Here is a 21,530-nt window from a genome sequence, read left to right as displayed (position 1 = left end):
ACTCTTATTTTATTCTCATTTTTTTTTTTTTTTTTTTTTAAAGTCTTGATTTAACACTACCTAAAATTTGGCTCCCTCGTTCGTCTGAAATTGTAACTGCAACATAGGCTAGTTGTCCAAACTGCAGTTACAAAATTAAGACGACAGATGGAGACAAACGTCAAAAAGTATAGAAATCTCAGTTGAAAATTTGTGTTCAAAAATACAAACAGGAATATAAAAACATAACAGTTATGTTTTAATGTACTACGTGTCAAATGTATATTTTTTTAAACTGTGTACAAGACCAGCGAAAGAGACATCTTAGTGTAGGGATGGCATGAGTTTATTGAAAACGTGAGTGAATATTTGATGGATTAAATTCTCTCAGATTAGCACATGCCTTTATAACCCTTTTCCAGCAGACAGTTTGCAAATAATAATAATAATAATAAAAATAAAAAACAACAACAAAAGGTGTCTCATCCTAGGGCCGGAATTTTCATATTTTACTGTGATTGTGGTCGCAGATGAGTTTACTATTTACAATGTTTACAATTGCAATGTTCTATACAAAATAGAAAGATTTATTAAAGAGAAAGCAAGATCCATTTCTTAAAAAAGAAAGAGAACAAAGGAAAAAAAAAAAAGTTTTTGTTTGAAATCCCAGGGGGACAGGTAGGTCCAATGTGTTTTCCCAGACAAACAATGGTGATACACATCAATGACATTAAAACACCATCAAACCTGCACATTAGCTTATACCACTTACACCACTGTTATCTGTCATTACTGACAACTGAACGCAGGCTAAAATGTTATTCCAACACTGCATAGTGAAAAATCATCAGTCTGTTTTGATTAAACAATATCAAACCTTGTATAACATGTTTAATCTAAAACAAGTGGGAAAAAAAAGTTTACAAAGCACAGGTTTTGTATTATTATTATGCCTGCTTGAACATTCAGCGTTGTTATTCATAAACCAGTAAAAATAACAAATAAATTAATCGATACATAGTTAGAGACACTATTTTAGGTTGTCCAAACTATATCAGGCGCTATGCAAGACAGCAGATATGATAAAGCACACTGTACTACGGATGCAAATATATCTGTGACAGGAGAAGAGACAGTGGGAAATGGCTTCAGTTTGTGCAAGCTAGCAAAGCAGCCTCGATTTCCAGGACATTTGGAAATGAGACTACCCGCGAGCTCAAATCTCAATGTAATTTTATAAGCTAGCATAAAAAAGGATAGCACGTTCGCTCGCATTCCTATCCTCCACAGCAAACAATCCCTTGCAAAACATAATAGTTTAGGTATTGCAATGTTCAACGAGTTGGCTTATATTAGGCACATTTTCAAGACAAACAACGGGGAATCTTCCCCAAAGCCCCAAACTATCCATAAGCTATTAAGGGAAGTGTTTTGATCATACAATGAGCTGTTAAGACAGATTTGAGGTACTTGTGTGATTTGAAGCACCACTACCACTTCTTTTTTTACTGATTTAGTTTTTTTTTATGGATTGTTGTGACCAACTAATCGTAAAAGCTATTCAATACCTTGTACGATCCGGAAGAGAATAAACAGGACACTTTTATAGTGAAAAATGTACATAGGCAACATGATCTAGTTACTTTGTGGCAGTTAACTTGCCCCTACGGGAAAGGCAATAACTATTGAGAGATGACTGCGATCCTCACTGTAATGTAAATCTAACCAGACACATTCAGTTTATAGTTGTTATATTTGATCCTTGCAATGTTTATTCTACCATAGACCTTTGCATTTTATTTTTTGGCAATTTTCTTTTTTGAAAATCCTATTTACAAATGTCAGACTAAGATCCTTTAGTAAAAAAACGTACAAAAAAGACCTTTAAAAAAACGCTGTGGTTATTCATTTGGAGAGCTACGTCTGACAGTAACAGGACACTTAAACACAAGCACAAGAATCAGCAAGCATCATCAAGAGTACTAGGTGTGTTGGCAAACTGATGTTTTGATCCAATTTACATTCTGAGATTACAACGGCATGTTTCATGTAGTGCTAGTACTAAGACCAGTTAGTACACATACATGAGAAATTCAGTTTCACTTAGGTAATAATAATAATAATAATAATTTAGGTAAAAGATCACGTTGCCAACACATCCTTTGGCGTCTCCTGATAAGGTGCTTTTTTAACTATAATTTTCCTCAAAGTTAAAGCTTTCATGCACATACAGTTCTGGAGCACTTGTAATCAGCCAATAGCAAACGCATTCATGAGTTACAATCCACCATTATTATTTTTTAGTGTGATTTTTGAGATTTTTTTTAATCATTAGAGTTAAATATTACTGGAATGATTTGAGAGATTATAAAAGACCCTGACATGGGGCCGTTCCTGTGACTTAAAATTACCGTAAATAAAATCCAGATATTACAACATTTCCAAAACTGGCTACATTGTTAGAGAAGACCAAAGGACATACGAGTTTGTAAAACCGTAAGCTAACACTGATGTTATTTTGCTTTGAACCTCAAGACATAAAGGCCAAAATAACAAACTGCTGAACCTCCTCTACACAAAACAAATTGTTTAAACCATTTTGGCTTTGTTCACACTCAGACAATCCTTATTTTGTTTTCAAACACAATCTAGCCCCGTCTTATTTGGAAGGAGCTCAAATTGGTTTCATTTGTTCAGGCAGTGTCCAGTATATCTACAGACTTGTTTCCACCTGGTATTAAGATGTATTTTTGGTGAAGTTATCGCAAGTGTTCAGCACTAAATACAGGTATAAACAGCGTCTAAAATGTTCGGATCACTAAAACTTGCGGAGGTAGTTAAAAACACATATGACCAGTGTTGGGGGTAAGGCATTACAAGTAACTTGAGTTACGTAATCAGATTACTTTTAAATTTACAACAAGTTACTTTTTCAGATAAATAACACAAGTTAATTTGATTTCCCATGTATTGACTGACTTTTAAAAGTAACCAGTGTAGGGGAAAGTTAAAAGTAATGCATTACAATATTGCATTACTCCCTAATAAAGTAACTAATTGCGTTACTTTTTATGGAAAGTAATGCGTTACATGACTTTTGCGTTACTTTTTTTATCACCTTGGCTGGCCTTGCTTGTTTTTTTAAAGCTGCAGTCCACGATTTTTCCTCTTTGTCGCCATCTCTGTTTGAAACCTGCAATTGCAGTCATATGCGGAACAGTTATCTGTATGTGCGTTGTGCCTCGGCACAGCTCGCCAGCGCGGATGAATCTAATGCTTGCTGTCAGTCACCGCACCGGTGTGGATACTGAACTTTGGAATCACAGATTCTACGTCTTGAAAGTATGACCAATATACGAATTTTCACTGGAAAATATCATCTGAACAAGTAAGTAACATGTCTGCCACTTTTGTTCTGACCAACTGAGGAAAACGGCATTAGGCCTACGATAAATCACGCTGCCAATGATGATTAAATCCAACGATCGCTTAGCTCAGATCATGCAAAACTGTGCAAATTATTATTACTGTTATACTTTGATCTCAAATCATTAATGTTAACAACATCAGCATTGCTATGACTATGTGTATATTAGCATTACCTGTATATTTCAATTTCTGTAGCCTCTCAACTGTCCAAAGTCTTTTGCTTTTGACTACTTGTCACTGATGATTGTCATTTGGACCTTTCTGGATTACAATCCGCCATCAAAATGATAAGTTTAATTATTTCAGCTTCTGTGAGAAAAGGCTATAAATGATCCGCTACCAGCAACACCCTCACATGATAAAACCGACTAGCCTGGACTCCTTCCTTTCTGTTTACGGACGTGACGTAATGACGCACAGAGGAACTGCTGCATGCTCCAATTTCCCGTGGAAATCCACCATGTCGCTCTTATTATAAAACATTACTACAAGCTTACCGTTGTGAATCGAGCTAAGATAATGAGATAGTTTTGAACACTGGCTGGTTATGTACTTGCTCAAAAATTGATTTTGGATCATTTTTAACCAAAAAAAGTTACGGACTGCAGCTTTAATAACAACAAAAAAAGTTATATTTTTGGCAAATGTAAAGGCCTTTTCAAACCAAAAACTGACAAAGCTGTCAGTCAATACATGGGAAAACAAAGTAACTTGCGTTACTTGTTTGAAAAAGTGACTTGGATATTTTAGTTGTAAATTTAAAACTAATGTGTTACTTTACTAGTTAATTGAAAAAAGTAATCTGATTACGTAACTCAAGTTACCTGTAATGCGTTACCCCCAACACTGAAAGTAACATTCCCCAACACTGCATATGACCATATCACATTTGTAATGTAAACGCTTATTCGTCCTTTGTGGCTGTGTTGTACCATAAATTAATTACGATTGAAATTGCAGCTGCCATCCGTATCCTTTGCATTCTCTTCCTTTCCTGCTTGCTCATAAGCCACGGGTTCATTCATTCAATAGTATTCATGCACTGCATTTGACGTACCCGCGGAAGTTACGTAGAGCGTGCGCAAAATAAAAAAAGGAGTTTCTCAACAAAACACATTTGAAACACGTTAATACCTGGTGGAAACAGGGCCTATATTAGCTGCTACAGTAATGACATCAGCAAGCAAATCGGGTTTGGGGTGTCAGTGAGAACAAAGCCTTGGATTATCTTGATGATCCATGAGCACCTTAGGTACTAGAACTAAAGCCGAAAGTATACTTCCCTTGTCCACGTTCTGCTCCAGCTCGGGTCTATCCATGTGATTTTCAGTGATCTGAGCACTTGAAAAGCAAGGTCCACTAACACATTATGTATCCACACTCACAGTCGAAAGAGCATCGTTTGAAAGGCTTGCATGCTCAATTGTACACAAGACTGAGCTTAACGTGGAAAATGAAGTATACCCAGGCCTTAAGGTCAAATGCACTCAATGCTCGTAAGCGATTACTGAAGGTAAGATGTTGCATACTGCTCCCATGCACCGGTAACAGCACCTGTTGTTATAACCAGCGATTAAATCACCTGAGGTCGCCCCCAACTGTATCAGGCAGTGGATCACATGAGCCTCACTGCTTTGCTGCATCTCCAAGTGCCACCAAAATTCAGCAACTTCTGTAGACAATGAATAACCAACAATATCAAGTAGCAGATCACATGAGCTTCACTGTCTGCTCTCCCATTGGTAGTGTCACATTTGCATATAGTTACATTTTACTCAACTTTGTCCATCGGCAACAGTCTCTGTCGCTCATGCCACCTCACTGAAAAGAATGACTTCTGGTTGCTTTGCCGCTGCAAACCACCATCAGAGTGAACGACCCTCGAGTTTTGAACAGTCAGTCAGTGCTCTTGCTTGAAAGCTACAAATCAAAGTGCATCCTCTCAGAGATCTACAGTCTACATCTGTCTGCTTCATGTCTGCATGTTTGATAGGAATAAATGCAACCTGGTTATGGGTATGTACTGCACCTTAAAACTGCATCACTATGCAAACTGAGGTAATATAGAGTTATTTTCAAATTGCTATGAAACTGACTTTATGATATATGGAGGGACATCATTTAAGGCTGAATTCTAAGCACCATCTTGTACATTAGATTTTGCATCCACACAAGTTGGTCTAAATGTAACCGCACCTTTGTGTACAGGATTTAGGTGACTGGATCTTGAGGATGGAGTGTCGGTACTCTTGCAAATAAGAATAAATAGATTTTTGGTCCATATGGACAGATATCTCCTACAACAAAAGTAAATTGAACAAATATGAAGCACATTTTGTTCCCAGTATAGTAGACAAGAACATCTCATCTTCACAATCATCCAATCTTCACAATCCTCAGTTGCAAGTTTTGCCATGCAACTTGCAGGTTAGATAAGCAAAGGAAGGACTGGTTAAGACAACAGTGCAAAAAAAGATTCTCGCTTAGATCTGGCAGGAACAGTTCTTCTGTTCTTCTTTCAGACTGAGAGTTTTGTCTGCCTTGACTTGGGTGTTCTTGAGAGTTCCTTGCCTCTCATAAACCTTTTGAAGGAGACAGGAGGTGCAAATCAGCTGTACAGAACAGTGTTTTGAAACAGCACTAGCCATTAGCGAGCTCTCAAGTCCTTTAGCTCAACCTAGAAAGTGGGATTGCCTGAAATGTCCCGTTCCGGTGATTCAATGTAGTTGGCAGACTCCTGGAGTTTCAGCAGCATTGCCATCTGAATGAGGGACAGATCGGACAGCTTGTCAGAACACATACAGACTTTTTCACACCGGCACAGGTGTAGCTGTACTGGACACTCACCAGTGGATCAGATTCCATGGTGGGAAGGGACGTGTCCTTGTTGGACCTATCATCACTGGGCTGCTGGAGTGTTGGAGCAGTGTTGGGGCCAGTGGTTGGCGGAGGGAGATGAAAGAGTTTGGCCTGGTCCTGTTGAGCTGAAGGCCAGGGCAGCGTATCCCTCACCCACTCCACTGGATCCTCCCATGCTGCTTTCTGACCATGGACCTAAAATATATATGAATGCAAAGATTGAGCTCCAAACCTTCACTGCTCCATTGCTCTTTTCCTAATCCTATTGAGTTGCCTCATTCTGGCCCGGTTTTAAGGTAGAATAAACTCTTAAAAGTAGGATAGGCAATTCATTTTTATAAACACTTTTTGTTATACTGGTTAAAACTCGCTTCACATCCTGACAGCAATATTTATTGATAGCAATCAATAAAAGAAGTGGTCTAAATATTAAAATGTACATATATCTTCTGTGGCAGTTTAAGGACCAAAAATGTTCATCCAATCATTGCATTTGGTAACCATAATTGCAAGATGACAACCAGTGATGTTCTACCCATAGCTGTCCATGTCCTCAGACTCAAATTTATGCATTTCTAAGTCAAAACTATCAACGCCAAACATGAATCTGCAGCAGTCAGGTGGTACAAGTAGAGCTCTGCAAGTTGCTTACATTGATTATTATTGTAACGTTATGTGCTTTGAGACATGAGGTAATTTAACGGCATCTCTCGTCTCGTAACACTTTGCAGACTGTGCTGTACGCGTTCAAGTGTTTTGAAGGAGGCGTGGCTTTGGAGACGCTCTGAAGGGAGGGCGGGATCTTAAGCTTTCAAATATAGCCTGTAATTGCTAGCCTCTCTGAAACTGCCTACCCAACCTTTAAACCAGCATAAACCTGTTTACTGTTCTCCCAGAACCTCTGTAAAAACAGAAAGCTGCAGCTCCCTGACCAGGCTAGCACACTAGCAACGTGTGTTTAAATAGGGTTGGAGCTGAGCTCTGCTGGATAGTGGACCTCCAGGAGCAGGATCGGACACCCCTGCTTTAATATTTAGTTGCCCATGTCAGTGTTTCCTAATCCTTTTCCTGGAGGTACGAAACACACCTAATTCAGCTCATTAGAAAAGACCTGAAATAAATGGGTCGGATAAGAGAAACATCCAAAATGTGTAATGTTGAGGTACGTCCTGGTACAGGGTTGGAAAACACTGGTCTATGTGGATAATAGCTTACCTTCACACCATCCTTAGCTCCCTCCTGAAGATAAGGAATAATGGACTGGTTCCAGAGGTCAATAAACCAGGAGCGAAACTCTGCTAAAGATACTGGACAAGACAGGAAGAAGCAGGGACCTACGGAGACAAAAGCCATAGCTGAGACATTTTTGGAAACTTGGCTTTGATCTATGCTAAAACTAAAGCTGTGCTAAAACTGAATCATAACCTCTGAAAGGTATTATATCTCCACAACAAAATTTAAATGGTTAAATAATGTTTTTCATGAAGATCAATTTGTGATCAGATATGTAGAAAATTTAAATCTGTACCTATGAGGAAGTCTGAGGTGCTATGTTTCTCCAGGAAGGTATGGAGATGGTACCAGAGTTTAGGCACCCAGTCCAGAACCCTCAGCACCTCAGCGCTGTGAACTGTGCTTTCATCCTCCGTCTCAACCAACTTCCTGTGCAAGTAACGCACTAGGAACCCATTTGCAGGCTCCACGTTGTTGGAGAAGGTGACCATTCTTCAGACAAATGGGAAAATCACAAATTAAGTACATTTGGAATATTGATTTGGGATTTAAAATTTCTTTATGAGTATGTTATTGTAAGTTCAGGTAACATTTTATTAAGTTTAACCTTAATAGAATCTACAAGCTGGAATGAAACAGTGGTAAAGAAATGAGGAACTTACCTAAAGCTGAGATGCAGGCCATGATTTGATGACATCTTAACAGATTGATTGGTGGTTCCAATGACATACGGACTGAAATAAATATCCAAGAAAAATACTTAAAAAAAACATCAAAATCATCTTGTAAAAGAGTGAATCTCTCAAAGCCTGTCAGGAACATGTCCAGGTCATATTTTTCAAGGCAAATAAAGTATATATTAAATATAATTTTGGGAAGAAATAAGGCCATGATTTTTTGAGAGTTTCTCCCTTAACAAATGACCACTCACCATTTGTGATATTTGCATGTCAGCGCACTGTTGACCAGATCAGTGATGGAGGACGCATCACTGATATCATCCAAGATAATGACCAGTGGAATGTCCTCAGCACCACAATCACGGTCAATTTGATTGGCCAGATTAGATAGGTACAACTGGAGGTCCTGAGGGAGAGAAGACCAAAGTGAGGCTTTACAACTGCTTGCAACACAAATCAGTGTGGAACGAGCTCAGTTTCCTGTTACTCATCATTTAAAGTGCAATTTCCAGGCTTCACCTTGCAGGTCTGTTGGTGCATGTTGAAGGTGGTGATAAGGCCGGGGCAAGGGTCACGGCCGCTCCTCTCCAGCAGGTACTCAGCCAGACGGGTTGTGAGATAGGTCTTCCCGGTGCCACTGGGGCCTGACAGGACCAGCCGCCGGTGCTTCAGAAGCAGACTTATGTAGTGCTGCATCATGGGCTTGGGGATGAGTGTCTCAAACACCAGACTATCCACACCCTTCTCCTTAATACCTGGAACAAACAGCAAGATTAAGTGAAACAGAGGTGCCATGAAGATAGAGAACTAAAGAACAAGACACAAACAATTAAAAACAGGAAGGAGAAACATTTAGTACACAGAAACAGAGTAATGTCAACAGTGTCAATGACAAGATATTTTTCCTGTTTTTTTGGTTTCTATTTTAGTCGCCTCACACTGGGTAGCTCCACCCACAGTGAAATATCATTGGTCCACAATCTTGTCATAAACATAAGACCTCTGAAAAATGTTTGAATTTAAAGAGTTAATTGAATTAATATTATAATTAACAGCATGTCTGAAGTAAATGATTATTAAAGGGTTAATGAGCATTAAAGGGTTAGTTCACCCAAAAATGAAAATTATCCCACGATTTACTCACCCTCAAGTCATTCTAGGTGTATATGACTATCTTCTTTCAGACAAACACAATCTGAGACATATTAAAAAAATATTCTGGCTCTTCCAAGCTTTATAATGGTTGTACTGTAAATAGGGGGCACAAGAAATTTTAAAGAGAAATGGAGGATTTCGATATAAGAGAAGAGGAGCTTGTTGCCCGGCCATATTTGTTTGAACTGTGAGAGGTGTCTAAGTTTACGATACTCCTACATCCTGTGTCATACATTGCATCACGGGTTACTCTTGTGGCGCAAGTTGACTTGCGCAGTATGTGTAAAGTCGTCTGCCAGAAGCTAGTTATTTTAGTTTATAAAGTTTTAAATATGGATATTTTACTTACAAAAACCCATTGCTTCAATTCAGAAGGCCTTTATTAACCCCCTGGAGCTGTATGGATTATTTTTATGATGGATGGATGCATTTTTTTGGGCTTCAAAACTGTGCCCCCCATTCACTCCCATTATAAAGCTTGGAAGAACCAGAATATTTTAAATATATCTCTGATTGTGTTCGTCTGAAAGAAGAAATCCCATCATGGGATAATTTTATTTTTTGGGCAAACTATCCCTTTAATGACACACTTGCATAGGAAGTCAGAGATTCTAACTTTATGAGGTGAATGAAACAGCATAAACATAAGATCTGCTCCGAAGCCTGTGCTTTTGTCAATTAACACAGTTTTTAACTTTCAGTGAGGACTCTAAAATGACTTGACACCTCAAACTAGAGATCGACCGATATATCGATTTACCGATATTTCCCCCGATATTTAAGCATTTTACCATAATCGGATATTGTTTTTTTAATATCAGATTTACTGATAAACGCCGCCATCTTGTGGGTGGTTTGAGAATTGCGCACAGGCTTACCTGCTTTGCTGTAATTAGTAAATTTTATTTAACATAAAAGCCATTAATGCACAATAAGATGTGCTACATAAATGCCTGAAATGTAGCTAGTTTATGCAGCTTGTCTCTAAGAAATAGAGACAAGTTTACGGAGTCACGTAAGATAATACGTCATGTCCTGTCCCAGTAAAGATGTAATTTTGCATTAATTAAATAATACAGCCATGAATGAGCACATGCGCATCATTAGTCTCGTGAAGTCGTCCGCATGTAACTTTTAACAAGATTCACTTGTTCAAAACACCGTAATTATATAAACATTTAATATATAATATATATTAATTCACTAATAAACATCCAAGTAAACACAACTCTATGGAAATTCGTTATTTATTATCTTCTTGAGCAACTGCAGTTTGAATATAGTTCTGTGTAAATGCATAGATAAACAGCGCTTTGTCAGCAGATATGTCATAACCTAAAATGACAAAAACATTATTCATAATTCTGATATAACATACCAGTTGAGAAATGCAATAAAATACTTTGTTTTGTTTATTATATTCCAATATTCCACAGAATATTATTCAGTTATTTAACATTATCCAGCGAATTATTCTTCACTCTTTAGCTTATTAACCAGCTAAGACATGTTCCTGGACCAACATCTTTGTTGATCCTGGAACAACATTCCAATCAACCCATCAGATTTGAGGGACAAGTTTACCGTTTATGTCAAGTTTAGGCTTGCAACCAGGGTTAGGTGCTTCTACATCAATGTTATTCACCTTACTTTCCTCTGATTTTAGGGATAACTTATGGGTAGGATTAGGTTTAGGGGTAGGAATTCAGACTGGAATGTTGTTCCAGGATCAACAAAATATGTTGATCCAGGAACATGTCTTACTTGGCAAAATCACGGTGAACTAAACGGTCTATAAATCTACTAAAACTATAGTTTAAAATGAAGTATTACATTTCTGCAAAGTTGATATGACTCCTGTCTTTAATTTATTTTCTCCATTTGAAAACATTAGATATTCTACATTTATTTTGCTTGTTAACATAGTGTTGCTGCTGATGCTTTTTATAAATAAAATTATTTTTGTAATATGATCATGACTACTAATTTTCAACAAAAACAGTTTAGTAACAGTTTGTTTAGTTTTCTATGCAAGGAGGGAGTGATTATTATAAATAAAATGGTTTGTTCAGTTCAGTGGTGTTGTAACCGTGTCAAAAACAGAAGTATAACAGTAAATAAATATTGGTTCTTCATATCGGTTATCGAGCACATAAACACACAAATTATCAGTATCGGTTCTAAAAAAATCAATATCGATCGATCACTACTTCAAGCACCACGTTGAGCAGAGGTAGGCAGAGATGAGGTGTAAAAAAAGGTTAATTGAGATAGTGAGAGTGTGAAAATGTGAGTTTTTCACCTTTGAGGGTGACAGTGACAAGTCCAGGACCCTTTTTTAAACAGTCACCGGGCGAACTTTCAGGGGCCTCAGCTCCAAGCACTCTCCTGCTCTGATTAATACCGTAACTGTGGATAGAGTCGACAGACAGACCCATACTCGCACTGGGATCCACCTGGGAAATGTAGTCCTAATGTATGAAGACAAAGAACACATTATAAAAGCAGTACAATATGTTTGCCATTAAATATCAACAGCAATGACATCCTATCATTTGCATACTAAAATAGTATTACTTTTTTCTTACATCTCTTTGCATACTAAATTATGATCATCCTTATCTTTGCATATGTTTAAACATTCATACGCTCCAGAAAGAGCTCCCACCCTGAAAGCTGTGGCGATGTCTGTGTCCAACGTCGACCACTCAGTTTTCCCATGAATTCTCACCGAGCCGATGTAGAAATCCTGCTGCCTCACCTGCTGATTGTATATCACATCACATATTTAGGCTAATATTCATGTATATAAAGCTATTTTAATTCTGTTTTCCTGTATTCACCTCTCTGGACACTTGCTGGTCAGCTATACGGACCACCACACGTGTAAAGACCCCGTCCCTCTGAGATGACAGGCTCAGTAACTCCATAGGAGCAACATCTGCAAGATAGAAAGAATGATTTGACTCAATCTGCTGCTGACATTTCTAGGTTAGTAAGCTGCAAGCTTTCACTTTTAAGTGCCCAAAAATATCAGATGGCATAACTACTGAACTCACCAGGGTTGGAGCACTCATTGAGGCTGAGGCTGAAGGACTTGGTGAGGCTCATGGTTGGTTTGCTTTGGTTGGAGTTCAGGAGGCTGGCGAGGCCAGAGGGCTGGGAAGTGGAAGTAGAAGGTGGGCCGCAAGGGAGGACAAGGGAAGACGGAGCACTTCCTGTTTTCAGCTGGTCGTTCTCTGCCTTCAGATTCTCCACCATCATCTATAATGATAAACTGAATTAGATGTTTTCTCTTAAAGCTAGAGTACACTTCATGACTTTTGTTCAGATTTTTGCTCCGATATGCAGTCCGGATGAGCTGACATTAGTTGCTAAAAATCACAGAATCACAAATTTATAATTGGCACAGACTCCGTAGAATTGTCTTCAGACTTATTCCATCCAGTCAGAGGATATCAAAAAGCATTTGATATTTTGAGCCGATTTTAATACGCACCATAGTGTATGACGTCACTACTGAAACCGAAGCTGTTCTCTATCTACGGCTGCGTTTAACGCACAGATCAGATTTTTTGACCACGACTGGTATCCAAAATCTGTGTTTATATTAATCCCTGCCCAAAATGATTCTGCTGGTGATCGCTTTACTATGTGACATGGTTAATCCTCAGTTTTTCTCAGTTTTCCAGTCCAACTAAATAAATACAAATTCTTAAATCCAGATGCTTTTACTAGACAAGTAAAATAACATTTTTTCTTGTTTTCTGAAAAAAAAAAAAAAAAGGTGAGTTGCCACCACCCCCAGAAAACAAGAAAATATATAATTAAAAAAATGGATTTATATATATTTGGACTGGAAACAAGGCAAACATACTAAGTACGCTGTTCTTACTTACAATTTTTGTCTTGTTTCCAGTCCAAGTATCTAAAAATTCTTAGATCAAGAAGCATTTTATTGACAAGTAAAAATTATTTTCTTGTTTTTAGGAAAAATAAGTCAAAATTAAGTGAGTTTTTCCTTAAAACAAGCAAAATAATCTGTCAGTGGGGTAAGCAAAATAATCTTAATCCAAACTGAAAACAAGATTATATAGCTTATTTTTGGTTTGATATAAGATTATTTTACTTACCCCACTGGCAGATTACTTTGCTTGTTTTAAGGAAAAACTCACTTAATTTAGATTTATTTTTCCTGAAAACAAGAAAATAATTTTTACTTGTCAAGAAAATGCCTCTTGATTTAAGAACTTTAAGATATTTTGACTAAAAACAAGACAAAAAGTCTAAGTAAGAACAGCAATTTTTGCAGTGTAAAGCATTTTTTTGCAGTGTGGCCATGATTATTTGCCAGTATGGATAAGTTAAAAGCTATCATGGATGTTTGCAGCACAAAATCTGACTAAACGGATATAGACCGGGAAATATTGGTCATTTTAGTTTGTTATTGTATCTACGGCACATTAGATCTAGAATTATGAAGTGAAATAAAGTAACACTGTAAAATGTATTTAAATTCAAATGAATAAACGAGAGAGATAATTACAGTGTGCGTCAAGTGAAGCTTGTTTATTCAATCCATGGGTCAGAGGTTGAAAACCAGTTTCTATGCTGCTGAATGTGCAATTTCTTAACTATGTTTCCCACGCAGTAAAAAAAAAAAAAAAATTAGTGTGAGCCCATACAGGCATGTCTGCTTCATAATACGAAATTATAAGATATCTTTGTGGCCAAACATGTTGCTCTCGCCTTGTAGTGGCTTGGAATTCAAGGGGAATAGGATATACGTGTTTAGACGTAAATTAGATGTCCAGATATGAGATATGCATCTGATTTAAAACCACATTTGGAAGTGTCTGGTAGTGTTATGATCCTCAGTCGTTTAGTTTATGATATCTAGTTGTTCTCTGTAACCATTTACAAATTCGGCAAGTGTATGATGCATAGTGTTTTACAATCTGTTAAGATTTTAAAAGTCATGTAGTGAACTGACATACAAACGTACATTTTCGGCAATATTTTGTTGGTAAAAATGGTCTATTGTCAATAGTGTAGCAATGTATGAAGCTCACACAGAAGTCACTCTCAAACCAAGCAGCTTTCTGCTGGTCAACGGGCAAATTTGCATGACCAACTTGAATCTGCTGCAAATCTGTTGGGAAATCTTCCACCCTCATGTGAAATTCCAGACTGTGTGGATTCCTATTGCAATGACTTGATTCTTGAAAATTCCCTGAACAAAGGTAAATGTCACCTTACCAAATGATACTAAACTGGTCACTAACCTGCATGTTGTTCATGGACTCTCGTAGCTGCTCCAGCTGGTGGGCCGAGCTCAACGCCTCAAGCCGGATATCCGTCAGTTTCATCTCTTTCTCCCACAGCTCAGACCGCAGCTCCGATACCACCTTTTCATCACTCTCATTTTCCTCGTTACTTTCAAATATTCTGTTACAATGGATTTAAATGTGATAATAGCAATTTAAATGGTGTAATAATTATTGCTGCATTTCAAAAGTTAAATCGCCCTCTCTTACCGCCCTGTACTACTACATTTTTTATTAAAAACTATTAAAACTTTACTCACACAGAGGAGGTGGCTGATTGGCTGGATTGGAGGGAAGGGGGTGGGTTCTCTCCATCTTCATGGGCCAGTTTTGGTGAATTGGGGGCAGAAGAGTCTGGAGTGGCGATCTCTTCAATATCAGAGTACATCGAGCCGCCTTTAGCACCCTTCTTAATGCTGAACGCTTTGCCAAAAGAGCTTCTCAACTATAGAGAAATTGAGAGAAAGACAGAACTTCAAATTCACAAATTATACAAGTGTTTGTTTATTCTGAAAAAATATGTTTATTAATTTAGTTCAAGATTATTAATTTACACTACTGTTCAAAAGTGAAAAAAGTCTCTTCTGCTCACCAAGGCATTTATTTGATCAAAAATAGAGTAAAAACAGTAATATTGTGAAATATTATTGCAATTTAAAATAACTGTTTTCTATTTGAATATGTTGTAAATTGTAATTTATTCCTGTGATCAAAGCTGAATTTTCAGCATCATTACTCCAGTGTTCAGTGTCACATGATCCTTCAGAAATCAGTCTAATATGATGATTTTATGCTCAAGAAACATTATTATTATTATTATCAATGTTGAAAAGAGTGCTGCTAAATAAACCATGACTTTTTTTAGGATTCTTTGATGAATAGAAAATTCAAAAGAATTTTATTTTATTTTATTTTTATTTATTTTAAGCATTATTTTAAATAGTAATCTTTTGTAACATTATAAATGCCTTTATTGTTATTCTTGATCAATTTAGTGCAATCCTTGCTGAATAAAAATATTAATTTAATTAAAATACTACTACTACTACTACTACTACTACTACTACTACTACTACTACTACTACTACTACTACTACTACTACTACTACTAATAATAATAATAATGCTGACCACAAATTTAGATTGAAACTATTATTGAAAAAAAAAAAAAAAAAAAAAAAAAATGTGTTCATTTATGTCAGAAAGAGAAAATGTTATCAGCCTCTCAGAGTATATTAATTATTGTAGTGTTCAATTCAAGTACTTCATGTCACGGTACTTCAAACACGGGACAGACGCTTAAACAGCAACACAAGTGAAAAGGATGTTTTTCAACAAGAGCACTTGAAACACTCAGGTAGACTGTTGCTGTTGATAGTTATTCGTGAAGCATTCATTTCTATATGAGCTTTACAGCCTTGAAACAAATAAAATGCCGAACAGCTGTAACAGATAGTTTCAACATGCAAAGTGATCCGTCACTACATGCCAGAGTTAGTGCGAGTGTTTAGCTGTAGCTTCGTTCATGTATGTGCAACAGTATTCACTAACTGTTTTTTTTTTTTTCCTTCTTCAGCAATAGCCATATGAAACATTCACAGTATGTCCACATGTTTGGAGTATTAGTAGGCATTCTAGAGGGAATTCACTAAGAATGAATTGTGACCATTCATAGAGCAGTTCATTTGCACCACTTTATTATTGATTTTTATGTGTGATGCACTAAAGTTATTAAAGGATTAGTTCACTTTCAAATCAAATTTTTCTTGATGATTTACTCACCCCCATGTCATCCAAGATGTCCATGTCCTTCTTTCTTCAGTCGAAAATAAATTAAGGTTTATTCCCTGTTTTCATCCCTAAATGATCGCCTTTCAAGTGGTTCCGCCAAAACCGCACTTTCGTATTCTTCAAAAAGCTTACACTGTATGCCCTACGCCTTCCCTATTCTACTTACGGAATGAACGCAGTGCCAGTTCCATTTTTTCCATAAGTAGAATAGGGAATGCGTAGGGCATACAGCGTAAGCTTTTTGAAGAATACGAAAGTGCGGTTTTGGCGGAATCACTTGGAAGGCGATCATTTGTTTATATAAAGCATATACGTTTACATTTGTTTTGAAAATGACTGATTGTTTCTCTAGATAAGACCCTTATTCCTTGTCTGGTATTGTTTAAAGCCATTTGAAGCTGCAATTAAACTAATTTCAACCGTTTGGAGGCCACTATAAGGTGAATAATCCTGGAATGTTTTCATCAAAAGCCTTAATTTATTTTTGACTGAAGAAAGAAGGACATGAACATCTTGGATGACATGGGGGTGAGTAAATTATCAGGAACATTTTATTTGAAAGTGAACTAATCCTTTAATGCAATTCAGATCGTGGCGCAAATGCAACATCTTGTGGGTCCCCATTTTGTCAGTTCTTAGAACCTGAGGTGAGTCCCAATTTGCTTACTTATGCACTATTTTATGTCATTTTGTAGTCTAAATAATGTGAGTAATGCGTCCGCACTTAAAATTTCCAAAAAGGAAAAGTGCACTTCAAATACCTAAATGATGTACTAAATTTTAACCAAAAACGGACACCTCATGCACTGAACTGTCTGTTAGAGTCTAGTGTATGGATTTAGGTCATTTTGTCATTCACCATCGGTGACTAGACGGTTAAGTGCATTTGTAACATGGTTTCTAAGTGCAGAAAAAAGGATTTTTGCAAATTTTGCACTTAAATACCATGTGCTAATTGCTTAGTGAATTCACCCCTTAACTGTTGTAACATATAATAGTTTACAAATGTAGTATAAGCTGAAGTGACTGTCAGAGGAGCTGTACCAATGGAAACCTGTGGACACGGAGCTTTGTAGAGTGGTTAGAAACAACACATAATGACAAAGAACATTCTCTCAGAGAGACTTATAAACTTACCTCACAGACCTTAGAGATTTACAAAAGAAGAATACATGAAAACTGAGGTTACGCACTTGCAGATAATAATATCCACAGTAATTTATCTAAGTGACATGGCTAGTCAAAGAAAGAATGGCTCCTCTTTTTCAGCTTACCCAGCTCTTTTTCTTCTTTTTCTTGGCATCGTCTTTCAGGCTGCCCACACTGGAGTGGCTGGTAATGCTGTTCAGACTAGAGATGCTCTCGGATGAGTTTTGCCTCCTGATTCGCAACTCTGAGAGAAGGGATAAAGAACTTTTGTTTGGTAACATATTAATCATATATTGAGCTAAAACACAATTCGAAGTGCATTTGTCCTGTTCTCACCTTTGGGGGCAACATCAGGATTATTGAGGGCGACTTGGATGACGGCCTGTGCCTCCATGTTCTTGGTTTTAAGGCTCTCGATTGTTTCTCTCAGGTCCAATAACTCAGTGTCCTATGGAGAAATACGGCTTTATTTAGTCTGTGCACATCCATTTAAAGCATAAACATTAAAATTAACATTCCCCAAAGCACTGCTACTGACGCTTTTCCAAACAAATGTAGGTTAACTTCTGCTTTCGACAATGAGTTACTGCCGGCACTTGACCAATGACATTTACAGCAGACGTAGCCACAGGGATGTCTACAAAATGTCCTCCAGCTGTGCATCACTAGTATCTCTCAACATCATTTGCTTTCTCTGAATCACTGAAACAATCTCTAGGGTCGCATGAATCGATGAATCCGGGTCACTGCCTTGCAGGAAAAGCTTTCTAGACTGGCTGCCTCTTTCACAGAGGGCAATGTGCCATGAGCATCCGTGATTCACGCACTCAAAAATTTGGAGTATGGAAAAGCCAGCAACCCCCAACCTCCATTCAGTCATAATTTGACCCGAATTTGCTCTTTCACTCTCAGTGACTCTGTGTGGTAGACTTAATGTAGCTTATGGGTGCTAAAAGGACAGTTGAGGTTTGGGTAATCTGTCGGGTAATATGTAATATGATTGTTTTTGGTTTTTAAACTATGATGCTGGGTTTTGGTGTTCTAGTGTCCTTGTATGAAATCAGTAGAACTATGTTGTTTTGACATCTCACAGGTTCTACTCCCTCATAATATAAAATGCTACTGCTCTAACGGCACTGAAACACAAAGTCATTGGTTGGCTGTCGTTGAGCATCGGCCAGCCCAGTTTCTGCAGTGTGTTCAGCACTGTCAGCACTAGTTGGATCTGGGGGTGGGCGATGTGCCCGTAGACATGATTAACTGGTAGACATTTTGGACTATCGCCTCTATCGCGGTTATGCTCACGTGAAGTTGCTGTGCTGCGCCATCAAGTAATTTTAAACCACTGTAATGCAATAAGCAGCAAAAGAGAACTCATTTTGCTATATGTGTGCACTGTCTGAGTGCTGTCTGAGAGATGCCTGCACATGAAGCCGCAGCTTATAGAGCATGTGAGTACAGAACTGAGTTCTTTTTGCTGCCTTGTTGGGTCAAATACACACACTTATGTGTCAAAATGCCCGTCTTTGTGAGTAAATGTCTTAAAGGTGCCCTAGAATGTTTTTTTCACAAGATGTAATATAAGTCTAAGGTGTCCCCTGAATGTGTCTGTGAAGTTTCAGCTCAAAATACCACATAGTTTTTTTTTTTTTAATTAATTTTTTTAACTGCGTCTTTTGGGGCATCATTAAATATGCGCCGATTCAGGCTGCGGCCCCTTTAAATCCTCGCGCTCCCTGCCCCTGAGCTCGCGACTGCCTTAAACAGCATAAACAATGTTCACACAGCTAATATAAACCTCAAAATGGATCTTTACAAAATGTTCGTCATGCATGCTGCATGCATGCATCGGATCATGTGAGTATATTATTTATTTGGATGTTTACATTTGATTCTGAATGAGTTTGAGGCTGTGCTCCATGGCTAAAGCTAACATTACACACTGTTGGAGAGATTTGTAAAGAATGAAGATGTGTTTGTGCATTATGCAGACTGCAAGTGTTTAAAAATGAAAATAGCGACGGCTCTGTGAATATAGTAATAAATGATAGTAACTTTAACCACATTTAACAGTACATTAGCAACATGCTAAGGAAACATTTAGAAAGACAATTTACAAATATCACTAAAAATATCATGATATCATGGATCATGTCAGTTATTATTGCTCTATCTGCCATTTTTCGCTATTATTCTTGCTTGCTTACCTAGTCTGGTGATTCAGCTGTGCACAGATCCAGACGTTAATACTGGCTGCCCTTGACTAATGCCTTGAACATGAGCTGGCATATGCAAATATTGGGGGCGTGCATATTAATGATCCCGACTGTTACGTAACAGTCGGTGTTATGCTGAGATTCACCTGTTCTTCGGAGGTCTTTTAAACAAATGAGATTTACATAAGGAGGAGGAAACAATGGAGTTTGAGACTCACTGTATGTCATTTCCATTTACTGAACTTTTCAATTCTAGGGCACTTTTAAGTGAATGTAAACAGTTGAGAAAGAAAACGCATGTGTAAAGGTGTGTTCACACCATGTCGTAATTACCATGATGATTCTGAACTGTAAAAAGCTTTCATGTGCTTATAGAGCTTGTAATTACTTGTAAACTCATCATTTCAATTTTAATAACCACTGTACCACGTAACCACTGCAGATTTAATGTGTGTTCGCTGTGCAGACGGATCGGTGTATGACATCAGGGTGACATTGGTCTTAAAGTAACAGCAGCCTAATAAACCTGCTGTCATCTTTGTCTGTTAATAAAACAACAAAAGACAAAGAGAAAATCTCTTAATGCTCTTGACAATCACTTTTGTCTAACTTTAATAAGAATAAATGTATATTTAATTTACACAGTGAAGATATGCAGTTTTTCTTTAATACATTTGATTACTTTAATTTCTGTAGGCTAGTATTTCTTATTTCTAGTGCTTGAAGTTTTTCAGGTAGGTCTATTTCTTTGCTCTATCTTTGTCCTATTGCTTGCAATTATTTTTTTCTTCTTCTTCTTCTTCTTCTTCTTCTTCTTCTTCTTATTTTATCAATGACTGTTTACTTATCTTCAGTAAGCTTGAGTAAGCTGATGACAAGAATTATGAAATTTCAATGTTATCAAAAATTTTGATGATATAAAAACCTTATTTAACTATATTGTTATATATATTGTTATCGTGAAATAAAATGACTCATATCATGATATAAGGTTTTGGTCATATTGCCCACCCCGTCGGGGGTATTTTGTCTGATTGAGCATGCTGAATCTGCATTAGCGCTGTCGGTGAAACAGAGAACTCTGATTGGCTGTTCAGCTTTATAAATGAGTCAGTGCATGAGAATAAAAGCGAAAATGATGAAAGCAAGCTTGTAGTTTGTTGTCTGTAGTCCTTTTGGTGTGTTCAAGTGCAGCTTTTTTGCCAAGACTCAGTTGACGCGAGGGTTTCAAGGCAGAGTCGGTTTTCAATGGCGCTAGTTCTTTTATGTCGGCTTGGTGTGCCATGGCCTTAACTGTTATGAATAAGCCAGTTTTTCATAGTATATGAATTCATCGGTTGTGGAGATTGATCAGGAGTTTGTGTGTTTTTAGGATGAACATCTCACCTTCTGCTCAGCGCTGACAGAGAGGGACTGGAGTCGAGAGGTCATGAGGGCCAAACTCTGCTCAAACGCTGCCACCAGGTTAGCCTAGAAACGCAAAAAAATCTATTTAATTGCATTACATGTGACTGTCATATAATTAAGATAATATTAAAAAATAAATTGAATGTTTGGAATATTTCAGAGCTACTTTTCAAAAGTTTGGGCTCGATAAGATTTTTAAATGTTTTTGAAGAAGTCTCATGCACACAAAGGCTGCATTTATTTAATAAAAAATACAGTAAAAACAGCAATATTGTGAAGTAGTATTGCAATTTAAAATAATTTTC

The 21,530-nt window shown here is 37.4% G+C and overlaps 1 protein-coding gene across 8 annotated transcripts in view; it reads right to left on the bottom strand.

Annotated features, from left to right (window-relative positions):
- Window positions 1–303: 303 nt before the first annotated feature.
- Window positions 304–21,530, bottom strand: part of nav1a (neuron navigator 1a) — a 210,735-nt gene continuing 189,508 nt past the window's right edge. For 7 of the 8 annotated variants that reach the window (XM_067371856.1, XM_067371858.1, XM_067371857.1 and 4 more), the window contains 16 exons: window positions 21,205–21,288; window positions 17,939–18,050; window positions 17,728–17,846; window positions 14,923–15,107; window positions 14,621–14,783; window positions 12,395–12,599; window positions 12,179–12,276; window positions 12,004–12,099; window positions 11,638–11,806; window positions 8,700–8,935; window positions 8,432–8,586; window positions 8,163–8,234; window positions 7,796–7,992; window positions 7,483–7,601; window positions 6,256–6,462; window positions 304–6,169 (listed from right to left, as the gene is read on the bottom strand). In XM_067371856.1, coding sequence (XP_067227957.1) covers window positions 6,086–6,169; window positions 6,256–6,462; window positions 7,483–7,601; window positions 7,796–7,992; window positions 8,163–8,234; window positions 8,432–8,586; window positions 8,700–8,935; window positions 11,638–11,806; window positions 12,004–12,099; window positions 12,179–12,276; window positions 12,395–12,599; window positions 14,621–14,783; window positions 14,923–15,107; window positions 17,728–17,846; window positions 17,939–18,050; window positions 21,205–21,288 — 2,301 coding nt within the window. In that variant the 3' untranslated portion in view covers window positions 304–6,085. The remainder of the gene's footprint in view (window positions 6,170–6,255; window positions 6,463–7,482; window positions 7,602–7,795; window positions 7,993–8,162; window positions 8,235–8,431; window positions 8,587–8,699; window positions 8,936–11,637; window positions 11,807–12,003; window positions 12,100–12,178; window positions 12,277–12,394; window positions 12,600–14,620; window positions 14,784–14,922; window positions 15,108–17,727; window positions 17,847–17,938; window positions 18,051–21,204; window positions 21,289–21,530) is intronic. The other variant, XM_067371859.1, reaches the window with a different exon arrangement.

This window comes from Chanodichthys erythropterus, chromosome 20, assembly GCF_024489055.1.
Source record: "Chanodichthys erythropterus isolate Z2021 chromosome 20, ASM2448905v1, whole genome shotgun sequence".
Taxonomy (NCBI): domain Eukaryota; kingdom Metazoa; phylum Chordata; class Actinopteri; order Cypriniformes; family Xenocyprididae; genus Chanodichthys; species Chanodichthys erythropterus.
The sequence above is the reverse complement of the archived record's forward strand: the minus strand, read 5'-3'. Positions and strand labels throughout refer to the sequence as shown.